General features: G+C 35.2%; 1 protein-coding gene across 2 annotated transcripts in view; it reads right to left on the reverse strand.

Annotated features, from left to right (window-relative positions):
• Window positions 1-16,250, reverse strand: part of LRP1B (LDL receptor related protein 1B) — a 1,593,459-nt gene that overhangs the window by 423,677 nt on the left and 1,153,532 nt on the right. For both annotated transcript variants that reach the window (XM_032479383.1, XM_032479382.1), the window contains exons 38-40: window positions 1,664-1,790; window positions 1,380-1,531; window positions 959-1,083 (exon numbers count right to left, since the gene is read on the reverse strand). In XM_032479383.1, the coding sequence (XP_032335274.1) occupies window positions 959-1,083; window positions 1,380-1,531; window positions 1,664-1,790 (404 nt within the window). The remainder of the gene's footprint in view (window positions 1-958; window positions 1,084-1,379; window positions 1,532-1,663; window positions 1,791-16,250) is intronic.

Genomic DNA, 16,250 nt, shown 5'->3' on the forward strand with positions numbered 1-16,250 from the left:
ATCACATTATCCTGCTTCCCTGACCAGCCAAAAAGAAGCATTAAATATTTCCTTTAATCAGCCAGTTGAGATGTGTAACTCTTCTTTGAAACTTGATACTGAGATTGCAATAGGTTTTTACATTATAAATCTTCGGCACAAGTAACTGATTCACTCAAAACATGAACTTACACACAAAAAATACACGACTTTAAACTCTGTGTCTATGAAATATATAAGGTATCAAATTGATGACACTAATGTGCCTAACATCCTAACTATATTGGGCATAAGGTTTTTATTTCAGTTTTGGGTGAAGATGTAATATGCAATTAGGATTTCTACATCACACTAATTCTTCTCCATGAATCCATCATCATCTCCAAAATTATTATACCTTCCTTTGATGTCAAGAAAATTAATTACAATTTACTTTAATAGACATTTAAAATGGACATTATCTTAATGGAAGTGACATTAAAAGATACCCAAATCATCATCATATTTGTTTCAAAACACGTATTTTTTTTAAAATGATGACTTTGGACATATTTCACACTAATAGCAACCTTCTGGAGCCATAATCATTTTATATTTTAAAATATAATCAGAAAAAACCAATTTGATTGCTTTTTACTCTCTAGCATCTTAGTGGTGCTTTGTATACTTTCTTGAATATGTATATTTACCAAATGTTTCTTTACTATTTAGTCTAAACCTATGCTGAAGACACACCAGGTATATAACATGTCCAAATACATGCACTGTCCTAGACAAAAATATCTGTGCACGAGCTATTATATATGCATTTCATCAGGCTATTGTATGATTTTTGTAGGAAATTAGACACAGAAAAATAGGGTCTTGAGGTTTTTTGATTCATATAAGAATTAACCCCTAACTTCAGTTTGATAAATAAATGTTAAAAAATAAGAGAAAGAAATGACATAAAATGTATTTATCATATAAGAGTGCTGACCTTTCTCTCTTACTCGGTTAAAGATTTTAACCTCCTTCAGGTTGACTCCAAGACCTGTTCTCATCGTTACAGTTTCTGTGGCATCATTCTTGTGGCCCCTTCTGATGGACCCGTTGGCATGTGCTCTGCCAAGAAGATGAACATACATGTTCAACAATCTTTAACTAATTCAAATCAAGCCAGTTATTTAAGCTGAAAATAACAGATGGCTCAGCAGAAGGGAAAGAAACCAACATTAGTCTGTGACATTGAAATGGTTGAGCCTGGAATAGCAAGAGTGACTGCATTTTCTCTGGAAATTACATGGCTTTGTGAGATCCTTTCTGTGACCTTGCTAAGAAATGGCTAATCCTACAAGGGTAAAGCAACTGGCACTAAAATAACATTTTGAGACTCCAAGACTTATGAAAAAATAAATTACCTGTCAGACCAGTAGATGTAAGCCCCAAAGACTGCAACGGAGAACATATCCACGTTGCTTCCTGACAGCACCACCTCGCGATTTCCGCCAGTCTCAAGGTCGATTCTTTCTATCTTGTCTGTACGAGCGTCACACCAGTATAATTTATTTTCCTAAAGATCGATTGAAAAGTAATATTACAAGCTGTTTTTGATTGTTTTATAAAGAAAATAAGAGAACACTTAAAGTGGACTAACGCAAGTTGGCAGTTAATGCTCTTTAAATACTTAAGAAATCCAACAGACCTCATAGTCAATGGAGATGCCATTCGGCCATGCTATTCCCATGCTCACGAGGACAACCTTCTCTGAGCCATCTAAGCGAGCCTTTCCAATGCAGGGCATCTGTCCCCATTCAGTCCAAAACAAGTAGCTGAAATTAAATTGTTGATTTATAGTAATATGCAGATAAACACAAAATGCATATTATTAATAATAACATACAAACAGAACAAAAATACCGTTAAAAAATCGTTATACAAATGTGTTTGTTTGCAATAATTATTTACTATCGAAAAAATATTTAACCATTCATGAAAATCACAAGTAACAATTCAAAATCCTACCAAAATACCTTTTGTACATGCTGCTTCTCTGTCTGAAATGCTTGTTTTCAACCTACTTGCTTAATTTGCTCCTGGTTTTGATATCTCAAACATTATTTCCTTCAAGAAGCCTTCTGTGTTCTCTGATTATTGTGCCATGTACTCTGCTTCATCGCATGAATTAGAGTTGCAAATTTGCACTTGTATTTCTCTACCATGTTACCTTTTTTTTTTTTTTAATAATTTTGTTCCCACTGGACTTTAAGCTTAAGGAGGACAGTGCTCTTTTTCCTTAGTAACTTTTACACCTACAGGACTACTAGGTAACCAGAAAACTTCAAAAATGAAAGTATTTATTTTAAAATAAAATTAAAATGTGTATTAATAAACAGATTTAAATTTATTTAAATACTTATTTTATGAATGCTCACAAGAATGCCTCATAATTCTCAATTCTGTCCACTTAGACTGCTAAACGTAGCTATACCAGTTTGAATTTTATAAATTATCTTGTGAAGTCATCTTAAAACATGAATTCATACAAAGCAAACATTTTTATTTTAACAATCCTGCAATACAAATGTAATGTGGAAGGACTAGATATAGAAAGAAAATCCAAAGTATACTGAAATGAAACTTCATGCCAAAAAATGAAATGTTGAAAAAAGCAGGTATAAAATCCATGCTTGCTTTCATTTATTCATTCAACAAATATTTGTATTACAATACAGAAATTCATGCTGTCAGATAAATCAGATCCATTCTTTTGAAGTTATGCCCAGTGAAGTTTTTATTTAACTGTCAGATAACAGCAATGACTAAAGTTTTGAAAAATATGGCAATCCCTGATTCACTCAGGCAAAAATGGGTGTGTATTCTGTGCATATTTAAAGACATATAAATATATGAGTGATCATACGCAAGAAGAGAAAGTGAAAGTGCAGAGAAAAAGCAAAGACCTACATTCATATTTTGTACTATTTATCCATGAAAAATGATACTTCAACTACATTAAAATATGTCTTTCCTTTATGCATATTGTTTTGATTTATTTTAAAAGTTGATTTTTTTCCCCCTGAAAATGCTGTGTGAAATAAATATGTTGGACTTTTACAACCAGACAAACATGAGGTGTGGCTAGAATCCCAAATACATTAATCCTGAAGAAACTTTCATTCATATTTACAAGCTCTATAAATCAGAAAGGAAAAACTTCATAGCAAGAAATCCGACTAATGTTTTATTGGTTAAAACTAGGTTGAAGCAGGCATGAAAAAAAAAACATCACTATGTTAAGATTTTTAAATATTTAAGGGACACTGTGTTAAAACATTATTAAAAATAAAATAACTATTTTAACTGAGAGGTAGAATATATTGCTTCATTTAACTTTTTGAGGAGAAATTTTAGCATTACTAATGCACTTACAATGTCTAGTCAGTCATTTGTGACAATTTTGGGGATATTACACTGTGAAGGCGGCATTTTAGGAGCTAAAACAGGCATGTGCTTATTTATTGAATCTGATTCTTGTCATCTACCTTGACATACTCCAGAGTTCAAATATAGAAGGAAACGTGTACAATATACCTTATATTTAACAGCCATCTGCTTTAAAATGTACTAAATGAATAATATAAATATAACTTCAGGTAAGTAGGTCAAATCAACCATCTAACATATTTAGTCTTAATTTTCAAAACTATGAAGACTGCAGTTCAGGAATCAATGACCCACAGTCACGTGGCAGATAAGGGCACTGTACTCAGGCTTTGCAAACGCAGACCAGACCTGTACTTTCTCCTCTATGCTATCTCACCAAATAGAAATTTAATTCAACAATATATTAATCTCAAATCAAATGGTATTTCCCCCTAGGTATAAGGAGTATAACAAAGAGCTCCATACTTAACATAAAACAAAACATGAAAAAGGTCTCAGTATTGAAAAGCAAGTCTCTCTCTTTCTTTTTTGCCCAAGTAGATCCTATTTTAAATTTGCAATACTTCCATGTAGGAGGCTTGGATGAATGGCAACAAAATTAGCGATGAAAGATACTCAAAATAAAACGATCCTGAGTACAGATTTTACTCAAATTTACAGTAGTGACTTGATAAACTATCACAATATATAAAGTCAAAGCTGACTGTAGGAATCATTGTTATAGCTAAAATAGTTACCAACTTCATAATACTAAAAGATTCTACACCTACCAAAATTAAGCAACATTTTATGGATCTTGGGCAAAGAATAATTTATTTGCTCCTTAAACTGAAATTGAAAGTAAAGAACTGAATAGAATTAGCACTTTGAGAACCTTCGGGAATTATAAAACAAACATAAAGAAACAATACACTCTAACTTATACAACTGCAGGGAGAAACTTATGAATAATTTGAGAGTAATTTTCATAGATGTGCTTGAGGTATCTTTAATGAACAGACTCTCCGTATCTAAATGTGATCTTTAGCAATGGGAAGAAATGATAATCCTTCTCACTGTTTTTTGAGACTCCGTGGAAATTACAATTCAGTGATGGCATTACAATTTGACATAGTCCCCATCTGAATTGAAATTTTGTTGTAGTGAAGTGTTTGTTGGATTGTATGAAATAGTGAAGAAAATTGCCTTTAGAGTATTAGCTTGTTTAATCTAGCCCTGAAAGTACTTCTCAAAGCTCTCCCAGATTCAGAAACTTTCAAAATTGTCAAGCTCAAATGCTATGTTGTACAACTGAAATTTCTCTAGACAATAATTTGTCCTAAACTGAAAATTCCCTTATTTACAGACACTTCCAGTTACAGAACTTAAAAACACAAATGTAGAAAAAAATTCAAAAGTGGTTTGAAAGATTACAGAAATACTATCAGAAATCATCAAAACACAAATAACCCTATTGTCTTCATTAGGCACAGAAGTTCTTGGCAGGAATCTGTGCAAGGAATACATGTCGTAAATTAACTTCCAATTAATTTTTGACATTTGGATAGTAGGTAAAAGACTCCACTTGATAGCACTGGAGTTCCTAAAGTCCTAGCATACACTTACAGGTCCCCAAAAGTTTATTAAATTTATCATGACAACTGTACTGATGTCAGATTTAGTTTACACACAGGTACACTTACAAATGAAAACAGATATTTTTATGTTACAATTAGATTCAAGCTGAAAAAATATACATTCAAGGTACTATAAATGTCCTTGAATAATTGTAAAGAAATATTTTTTGAGAAACAAGGCTAACATGAAAACTAAGCTCCAAATTTGGTGGGGAAAGAGTGAGGCGTGTGGGAAGGAAAGAGAAGAATGAAATGTGTCTAAATTCTTACAGAAATAGTAGTAAATGTGATTCTTATATTTTAAATACATGAACAATAGTGAAAAGCCACCAATTTGAATCAATCATTTTCTTTGAATTGAAGGTTCTTTTCTTTGACTACTAAACTATTTCCCTGGAGCACAGATGTGCATTGCAATTTTTACAATAAACTTGCTATTTCTTCCTATTCCTATCCCTTTCCTAAGGGAGCATGAGAGAGATACTTTATCAGATACGTAGATAAAAGTCTGCAATAGCCAAAAATTTCTGTGCTGGCACAAAAATGAAGATCATATAACTCTCACGTAGGCAGGTGCTTTGGTCAAGAAGCGAATCAAGAATGTCACTGTGTCCTTGGCGAGGCTGGGGGACAACAGTTTATTATTTTATCTGTGTAAAGCGAGAAAACCAAAAAACCAAAGACCTATAGATTAGTAACAGCAGCTTAGCACTTTCTCTAAAATAATTTAAAACTCATAATAATTGAATACCTCATAGGCCAGCATATCAGGGCATAAGCAAAATAATATAATATTGTCAAAGGTTGAATACATTTCAGGAATACGTGAACTGACATCCTTCAACCCCTCTGAGGAATACGGTGTAAGGCAGGATCTACTCTGTTTCCAGAGGGCTTCTTCACATTCGCTTTTTCTTCATTTATGTGGTTTTGTTTTGAGAAAATATTGCATGCCAATCCCAACTCACTTTTCAAGTCCTGAATGTGTTATTGTTGCTTAGAGGCTCCTGTAATTAATATAAAAAGAACTCAACCACAGAGAGCAGAACCCTCTGCTATAAGGGAGAGTCTAGAGACAGCATAACCTTGAACGCCACTTTTCAAAAAAATTTTCTTGACAGTGGTTTGGTAGGTGATTCGCAAATGAATTTCGTTGCAGTCATGCACTCGTTCAACAGATACGAACTAGGGACGTATTGAGTGCTAAGAGCTGATGATATGAAATGAATTGGACTTAGTGACCCTTATGAAGGTCACTGTTTAATGGCAGAGGCCAATGAGTAAATAAAGAATTACCTGAGAAAAATGCTCATAGCAATGCTTAAAACTTGCTAGTTGTAAGTCTCTATTACTCATGAAAGTAGGGTCTTCAGCACTGAAACTGTGGAAGTGCTGTGGTGAGAAGTTGTTGTTCCTACAAACAGCTTTAGAAACGAACTTTTCCTTTGAGGCAAAGATACAGGCCATCTGGGTTGTTCTCTATATTTAAGCTTAAAAAATATTTTTAAGTTATCATTTGTTCTATAGATCTTGTTCTGATTTCTGTGATTCTTAAGTTTTACATTAGATTCCTTCTTGACTCATTCTTTGGCAATATTAACAAGTTATATAAAACAATCATTAGGTGTGTGCCCAGCCAACACTGGGAGAAGTAGGAGAAAAATTCTTTAGAAAGAAAAATATCTTTGACATCTGTAATTCCATGCCACATTGGGCTTATCACCCTAGATTACATTTAATTGCTTATTTTATGTATGTATTTACACCCTATCTCATTGCTCATTGTTTCATTTTAACAAATACATATTCATATACATGAACATGTACATATATGATATTAGTTTGCTACTTACATGGTTAGCAATGGTTTTCCAGTATAATTGGTTCACCTTTTAATCACTTTTGGTGTTTTCAATATATAATATTTAATATTTCCCTATAATCTATGAATTTTCCTATGAAAGATTTAACACTGAGATGCCTAGACCTTGGAGTCCTAGTGGTGAGTTTAGAATTCTTCAAATATTACATAGAAATGTTTAATTTGTTTCATGACCCCAAACTATTTTAAGTATCAGTCATATGCAACCTACCCTGGATATTCCCCATCAATACACACTGAGGCAATTTCTCTAGACAAATAAAGAAATATTTTAAACTTCTCTTTCACCCTTTACCATATTTTTATTGGTCAGACCCCTTAAGAAATTAGAAAAAGGTCCTACACTTGTGCATGGCTATCTCTGGTTTCCATTCAACATGGTTTCAGTGGTCTGGGCCAGGGGCTCCCTCTCACAGTGGGAAGCGGCATGACCCATCTAGCCTCTCCTTCTCGTCCACCAGCTCACAGCTGCAATGATTGCCCAGGGCATCTTGATCACTTCTAGTCCTTCATTTCTCTTATTAGCAGGAGAGCTAAGACCCAAGGTTTATGTTTAGAGATTAAGAAATGAGAATAAAGCAAACTGGAAAAAAACAGTCAATACCTAACGATCTTTGGAAAAAAAGCATGCCTTGCAGTAGAATTTTTGAGAAAATTCTTAAGGAAAAATAGTGTGGCACCTTTCTTTCATTTGTCCTTATAATTTGTTTACATGCCTCTCTCAGAGATCTGTAGAGAAAGGTGGCTGTGATTTGGGGAATGACTGGGGTATTCCTGAGCTACTTGATCATTATGGCATATTACTATTCTAAACTAGCAGCCTTATTCCACCATTATTTCTGTTGCAAATCAAATTTAATTCCCTTTCTTTTTTATATGTGTAGCCTTGCCTTCAGATGCAAAATACACTTTAGGAGATGGTGTTAAACTATGCTATACTGCTATACTCTTCCTGTCTTAACAGATGTTAATCTGTCATTCAAGACCTTCTGTAAATTACCGAGCATATTCCAAAAACATTTATGTTTTTATAAATGTTTATAAAAATATAAAATCAATCAAAGACCATTTGATAATATGTACTTGTTGAATACCAAGATACCATGTAAAGCTGAATCTCTGCCATGGAAAGAAACACTTTTCAGAAAGTTATTTACGGTCACAGAGATATAAAGCTAAATTAAGAGAGGCAATACAGATACTGATGCCTAGAAAGAAAAAGAAAAATCAGAGTATTTGTGCTTCACTTAGAGCTCACACATCATGGGAGGTTAATCAAATTTTTCAGTATTCTACTATGACTTTCTATACATCTTTTTTTGTTGTTGTAGGAAGAAAATGGCTTTTTAGCATAAAAAGAATTATTACATTTTAATTTTGTAAAAGGGAGTGATCTCTTAGCAAAAAAAGTCAATGAAGGGGAGAAAGTGACTTTTCAAGCTGAACTAAATTCATATATGCTATTTTGCATTTGGCTACATTTTAAGAGACTTCAAATCTCCATTGTTCAAAAACAGGCTATGTGCCCACTTTTCAAGGCACATTTATATTTTGGATTCAGCTAATTTACTCCATTATGGTTCACCTTTTCCCTTGGCAATACCATCTGCCATGTTTTAACTTCAAACAGAATATTAAAACGCCGTACTTCATTCCTGTTTTATGAATTTTGACACTTAAATGTTTATGTAATATTACCTGGAAATCAGTGTTTGAATAACTTTTACATAGAGTGGTCACTTTTAAGCCTTTTTCCCCCTCCTCTGAACTCAAGTCAGTAAACATGTAGATACTATATTGGGAGATACATACCACTAATACTTCCAAGCAGTAATAAATATTTCCTAAAAATAAGCTTAACATTTAAAAAAGTATATCAAGTCTTGACTAGGCATCCTGAAAAATATCTATCCATATGAAAGAAATGTTTTTAAGAAGAAATGAGGGGAAAAAATAATAAAAAGTAAGTGAGGGGAGAGAGAGAAATAATATTTCAAATATTGTCACACGTCAAATATTTCTTGTTTTGAGAGATGAAATATAAATCTTTTTTGGGGGGGACTCAAAATTAAGAAGTCGACAGTATTTACTGAGGAGTCCTCTAGCTGAGTCAGTACTGAGCTCACAGTCACAACAGAGAGAAATGGAAAATCTAAGACACAGCTGGAGAGAAGGAGTAAGAGGATTAACAGACAGATGGAAATACGTGATGAAAAACTATGGCACCTCTGAAGAAAGTTTAAATCTTGTCAGGACAAAAGAACCATGATAACACAAAAAGAGATGCCATGGTTAGGCTAGGAAAGAAAGTCAGGAGACGAAAGGAAGGAAGACATGCAAGTTTCATTGACAGTTGGATGTTCAAAAAAAAATAATTTCTAAAGGAAATTGTAAACACAAGTAAAGAGATGAAGATAAAATATTGGATGTAATGCAGTGATTAAAGTCAGAAATGTGAAGGTAAGTTTGAAAGATAAATATAGCAAGAGAGAAACTAGCATATAGAGCCTTAATGAGGAGAAGATGTTCAGAAGAGATATACAAGGCTCAGAGGAGATATATGGGAGGGGTCAGAACAAGAAAACTCAGAGTTAGAGAAGGTAACAGAGGAACTCTTGGGTGGATAATCAATGGAGAAATGTCCATGAAAAGGCAAGTAGTGTGAAATCTGAAAAAAAAAAATTGGATTTGGCTATAGATAAATTTAGAAATTTCTGGAAAGAACTAAAGCTGAAACGTATTTCAGAAGTTCAGTGAGAACCTCATGGTTCCTCGTCTTTGTTCCGGGGACCTACATCTCTCTTTTGCCTCTGCCTTACATCAGCAAGGCCACAATCTCATCTTAAGTATCATGTGAAAATGCTCTATTTCCAATTTCACTAATTCTGAGATCACCTTCTCTTAATTTATAGAGTTGTCTTGCTCATTCACATCTGCTGAACCTTAATTCTTTACTTTTACTTTGGTCTCCTGTTCTTGGTTTCCTTCCGTTCCATTACTAGTTTCTAGACCTCACCTCCTGATTGGCAACTCATGGTTACTCCAGTACAACTGCCAACTTTGAATCTGTCATCACCTGCTCCCTTTTGGGCCCATTTTTCTTTTTCTTCTGTTTTCTTTCTTTCTACTGCTAAGTTACTGAACACTATTACTAAGATCACATAAATATTCCATCAGATTCTAGAAATCCATTCTAGTCAGATACATGTTGCCTTTATTCACATTGTATTTCATTCATACTCTATTTGCCACAATATTTTCATCAAAACATAGCTATTCATTTAAAAATGCAAACCTTCTCATATCAACTATCACCTATGAGTTTCTTCATTTTCATTAATTTTAACTGCTAAATATATTCTATTGCTACATTCTGTCTCTTCTTTCACTCCATCTCCAGAAATAGAAGAGAACTTTCCCTAATTTAATCCTCCCATTTAAATTTACCTCATTTAATCTACCCAATATCCCAAACAAGGATATAGGCATTTGAGATCAAGATACTTCAAAAGCTCTCAAAGGTAGAAAATGTCCAGCCTAGGGTTCCAAATTGTGATGGACACTGTTGGTGCTTCATTTAGACATCCTGATATCCTGTTCACTGTTTCTAGGTACTCCAGTGCCCTGCCTGTGTGTCCTTTTATCTTTAATAGCTCACATGGACAAGCCAATGGTTCGAAGCCAAGCTCCCTTGCTAAGTGAGGTTTACCCTCCAAACTTTCCAAGGCATCTGTCTGAGATCTAGATTTTGCTCACAGTTGAACCTTTGCTTGGTCTCTTTCCCTTTCCTATCCTGCTTCTCCTGACTTGAATTCTCATTCCAGGACCTGTATTTAGTGTACCTGATATAAGATGCAAACCCTGTCTATCTGCTATCTGTCCCCCATTCTTCCTGTTCCACCCTATTGCTCCTTCCTTGATACAATTCCTCCTACTCTCCCTGGAATCTGTCTCCTCTTTACATGCATTTTCTCCCTCTTCCTTTCTGCCAATTTCATCCCCTCTGCCTATGATTATGTGCAATATACTAACCCCGTATTAAGAAAGACTTTCTCTGTACCCTACTATCTTCTCAACAAATTATCTATTTTTTCCCTCTTCCTTTCATTGCCCAAGTTTCTGTCACTGTAGTGTAAATATCCTGGCTCCACTTTCTAATTATCTTTCATTTACTGATTCTTTATATTTGGCTTCTGCTCTTACCAACTCCTGGAATTTGTAACAACTAACCTCGCCATCCTGATCATCAATTGCATGTTCTCTTCTCTGCTTTTCTTTCTCCCAATCTCTTCACTGCTGGCATACTCTTCTCCCTAAACTCTCTTCCTTTGACTCCTGTGATACATTAATTTTCTGAGGACTTGAAATGGCTTTCTTTCGCCTTATTGTTAATATTCTTTTTTCCTCACTTAATCATTTCATCTCCTAACTGTAAACATGTTTCATTTTTGTTCTTAGACTTTTTTTTTCCGGTACTCTTCCTTGGCTAATTTCCTCCACTACCACTGTTTATTGTCGAGTCTGAACTCTGTTGGAATAAGTAGGAAGTGACTTAATACTTAGTCAACTCCGGATTCTATTTATGCTCTACTAAATATCTCTTCTCTAGAATTTGATATCTCAGGAAGAAGCCGTGACTTCCAAGACAATTCCAGTTTAAAAAAAAAAAACAAAAAACAAAAAACAGAATGAGACTGTTAAGATTCTCATGCATTAAAGACTAGATCTTCCTAATTCCAAACTTAGGTCTCATATCTATTTTAAAATCTTCTTCCCTCTCTCCAACTTTGACCTGTCTTCTCCTGGCCTGAGGACTTGCAGTGGCAAAGTCACACAATGTTTCCATTGACTCCTCTTTTCTATGTATTGTAGTCTCCCACTTGGACACTTGCTTCTGGCTCTCCATTACTTGGTTTGAGGGCAGAGAAAGAACCCGACCACCTGCTCCATAACACTCTCCTTGGGGTGATAAATAACCATTTCTAAGAATTCCTTAATTTAAAGAATGCTACTACTTCAACAAACTCTCATTACAGTCCTGATCTCTGCTTATGTGGATTGTCTGGGGCCGGGGCCAGGAGGCTTAGGAGAGAGGGTCCAGGACTGGATTAAGCTTCACTTGATAAACTGGGGGTGGAGTCATCACAGGAATAGCTTTAAAATGTGGGGGACCCTGTTGTCTATTTTATGGCCCCAACTTATCTTCCAGCTATATTATCTACTCTTCCCTACATGCACCACGTGTATTTATACTCTTGGCAATGGCCTTTGCTTTGCCACTACAGATTTTTTAATCATTCTGTTCCTTCTTCATATAATACATTCCCACTGCATCTCAGAAACTTCTCTCCTTCAAGTCTCAACAAAGCCTCTACTAATCACCACCGTTTAACTTTTACTACCTACTCTAATCATATACTCTCTCCTTTTTCTTAAAATTTAATGTAATTTTATAATTCTTATGAAAACGATCATTTTAACATAAAATTTAGATATGTGATTTAAGCTTAAGACATATCAGTCTAGTCTTTTTGTGCCCCCAAGGTTAGACTTACTTTACATTATGAGACTACTTCTTAACTGAAATTTTGTACTTGTTTAAGCTGGAAGTTTAAACAGAAAACTCACTGTGAACAGAAGCTACATCTTATTTATACCATCATACTTCACAGCGTCCACTAGCATCATGCACGCAAGAAGTAGTCTTATTTTGTCAAGATGTACTGAACTGAAGGCTGAGGAGGAGACGGAGACATCCCGACATGACCTGGTTTGGAATGTGTAGCACTGGATAAATGCTCATTGAATAAACTGACAAAAACTGAAATATATGTGGGTTTCTTTGCTTGATATTCTCAATTATCCTAGAGAGAAGTATAGTTATATGCTGAGATGGCTGTAGAAAAGACACTTAAGGAAAGGAGGTCTGAAATAACAACTTGAGGGCATTTCCTAGGTTTTAATAGAAAGGAGAAAGAAAACTACAGATCGACAAGTTAGCAGCAAGAGGCCTGTTAAACTGAACTGCAGAAATCCATAATAGGCCAGGCATAAGAGGTTCTCTACAGTACACTGAAGTGTACACTGAAGTGTTGGACTTATTATAAACATGACGGGAAGAAATTCTTTATTCAAAGCAGACCCACTTCCTTTCTATCTATGATATTTCATAACTGAAACTATATTTATTCCTACCACCAGAATAATTATTCATAGTCCAGCAACTGATTAATTTTTTTTCCATCAAGGGTATAGTGATATATTGCTTAAATTATGAATTATAACTTTAAAAAGAGGTTTTTAAAATATCACATTAGAAGAGGACATTTTGATATTCAAGCTTATGGGTGTGATGTGGACACACTAAACTGAGTCATGTTTTCTGTTCTTGGAATTAAACATACTGATACCCTCCCTCCACATTCTTAACACGCAGTGGCAAGCGTCCACGTGGACGCAGTGGTAGGGCAAGTGCGTGTACAGAGGGTGGTAAAATCCAACTCTAAATTTAAGAAAAATTATCTTCCTAATTTTTCTGGCATCTTCTCATTATTGTTTATGCTCTCTTTCACTTATAGTTCTAACCTGCAGATTTTCATTATAATTTTGTGCTAAAATGTTAAAACTTGGTATTTTTGGTATTTTTAATGCTTGATATTTTTGGTTATTAATTTCTGTAATGCTTAACACTGTATATGGATTACATACCATGTAACACACATATAGATACACACATATAAAGAGCACAACCTTTGGGGTTTAGAGAAACTGAACTCTCCTACATATCAAGTTAATGACAGAGGAATATATTTTAAATTGCTGACTCAGTTTCCTTATCTGCTAAATGGGGGAAATAATACCACTCTAGGTTTGTTGTGAGTTTTTCAGCAGAGTGAAAGGGGACCCACTGGTAATTCTGAGCAAAGTAGTAACAGCTACTTATGCTTGGGAAGGACCATTAGGCCACGACAAGAAGAGACTACAGGAGCATAAGGGCAGAAGATGGTAACCCACAATCCAGAAATGTTGGCAAGAGTGGTAACGACTCAGACTAGGGTAGGAGCAGTAAAAATTGTGAGCAGTATTTTGAAGCCAAAAGTAGTAGAACTCCTGGTATACTGAACACAGAATATGTGAGAGAGATACCCAGGATGATACTGGGTATTTTGGTCTAGGTAACTGAAAACATAGAATTGGCATCAACTAATGGAGAGGTCATTATTGTAGAGAAAGGTTCAGTTTAGTTTTGGACCTGTTAAGGATAAGACATCGGATGGATCTGTTCCAGTTATCTACTGATGCTTAACAAACCCCTCCAAATTTAGAAGCTTAAAACAACAATCATTTGTTTACTCATGAATCTGCAATTCAGCCGGAGCACAGCAGGAACAACTCATCTCTTCTCTACATCAACTGTGGTGACACCAAGGCTGGGGTGACAGAACAACTGGGACATGATCATCTGAAGGTTCACTCACTCAACATGTCTAGCAATTGGTGCTGGCCGTCAGCTGGGACCTTCACGAGGGTTGTTGGCTGCAACACCCCTAACATGGCCTCTTTTATGGAGCTGCTTGACTTCCTTAAAGTAAAACAGCTAGCTCCTTAGAGTGTCCCAAGGGAATCAGGGAGAAGTGTTATCTTCTTTGATGGTATAGCCTCACAGGTTACATAGCGTTGCTTTCATAATAGTCACAGGTCCACCCAAATGTAAGCGTGTGGAAAGGGGGCTTCACTCTTTTTTGGAAAAGTGTCAACGTCACATTGTAAAAAAGAGCACGTGGGATGGCAAATATTGCTGTAACCATCTCGGAAAATGAAATCTGCCACAGATCTCTAGACAAAAATGTTAGATAAGCAGTTGAACATAAAAATCTAGAGTTCAGGAGGGAGGTCTGGTTTGGGTATACACGTTTCAGAGTCCTTAACATTTAAGTGGGATAAGACCACCAAATAAAGAAGAGAATAACATCAGAGACTAAATCCTGGGGAACTCTGACATTAAGGTGTTAAAAAGAAAAAGAAGTAAGAAAGGAGAATGAGTCGGGATGACTACTAAAACAGAAAAATCAGAAGAGGTGGCTTTCTTCTTCCTCCTATTAAGTCTTTGAAATCCATCTCAAGATCCTCCCTAGTAATAGCAACAGAGTTTGTTCAGCTATCCAGTGTATACTATTTGATTTGGTCTGGGGCCTGATTCCAGCTCAAGTGATGAAACATAACTTATCTAAATATGTCAAGACATTCTCTTCCCTTTGCCTACTGACTTACCTAAGGATGGGCATGTAACCCATTTCTGGCTAAGGTGAAAAAAAAAAAAAAAAAAGACATTAATACTAAAACTTTCTCTTCCCAAATAAAACAATACAATCCAGCAAGAAAAAGGTTCTATCCTATCCCCCTCCTCTGTCTTTAGGTGTAAGCAAACTCTCTGAGGACGTGTCAAGTGTACTGTAATAATGGGGCTACAACATCAAGCATAAGACAAAATGTAATCTAGGAAAAGTGGTACGTGAAAAGGTAGAAAGAGAAGCTCCTACAGATTTAACACATTCTGTTAAAATTATGTCACTTGCATCCGTGAGAATTCCTAACCAATGCAGCTTTTTCAGTTTCTGTTTTATAATCTTAGTTTTAGCTCGAAGTGTGACAGATTTGTTGGCATGCTTTCTCTCGCCTATATTAAACTTCTTTGTTTCCTCTTTCACTGTACGGATATTATGACAATTGTGTAGCATTTGTCAAGAAAGAGAAGCAAGCAATGATACTGGGGAAAGTACATTCAACCTATAACAAATAGGAAAGAACTGTGGATTTTCATGAGAGTTGATCTGATGTTTCACATAGATTGACTTCATTTCTAAATCACTGTTCCTTATACTTGTTTATCTAATATACCTTTGTGTGACCACCCTCGCTTCACTGTTTTTTACTCCAAAAGGCATAGGAGTTTTATTAACATAAAAATACCTACTTAAAAAAAAAAAAACCCTCTACAGTCAAGTCATAATAGCAATGTGAGAAACACAATAGGGAGGAGTAATATAAAATTTTATAATAGGACTGCCTTTACATTATTGTTTAAGGGAAAAATGGTTATCAGTCAGCAACTTACTCTTTACCAGCCACTGTACCAAGCCCTGGGGATGGAGAAACAGACCAAACACACATAGCTCTTCTCACAGAGATTTAGTAAAGAATAGAGACATCATCCAGCCCAGTGAAAAACAGTGCTACTGAGTAAATAAGTGTAAGTGAATAAGCAAGGATTAGTGCACAGGATTTATAAAAATAGAAGTACTGGGTGCTCTGGTATCATATAACAGAATGATAAAATCTGTTTGCAA

The sequence above is a fragment of the Camelus ferus genome, chromosome 5 (genome assembly GCF_009834535.1).
Source record: "Camelus ferus isolate YT-003-E chromosome 5, BCGSAC_Cfer_1.0, whole genome shotgun sequence".
Taxonomy (NCBI): Eukaryota; Metazoa; Chordata; class Mammalia; order Artiodactyla; family Camelidae; genus Camelus; species Camelus ferus.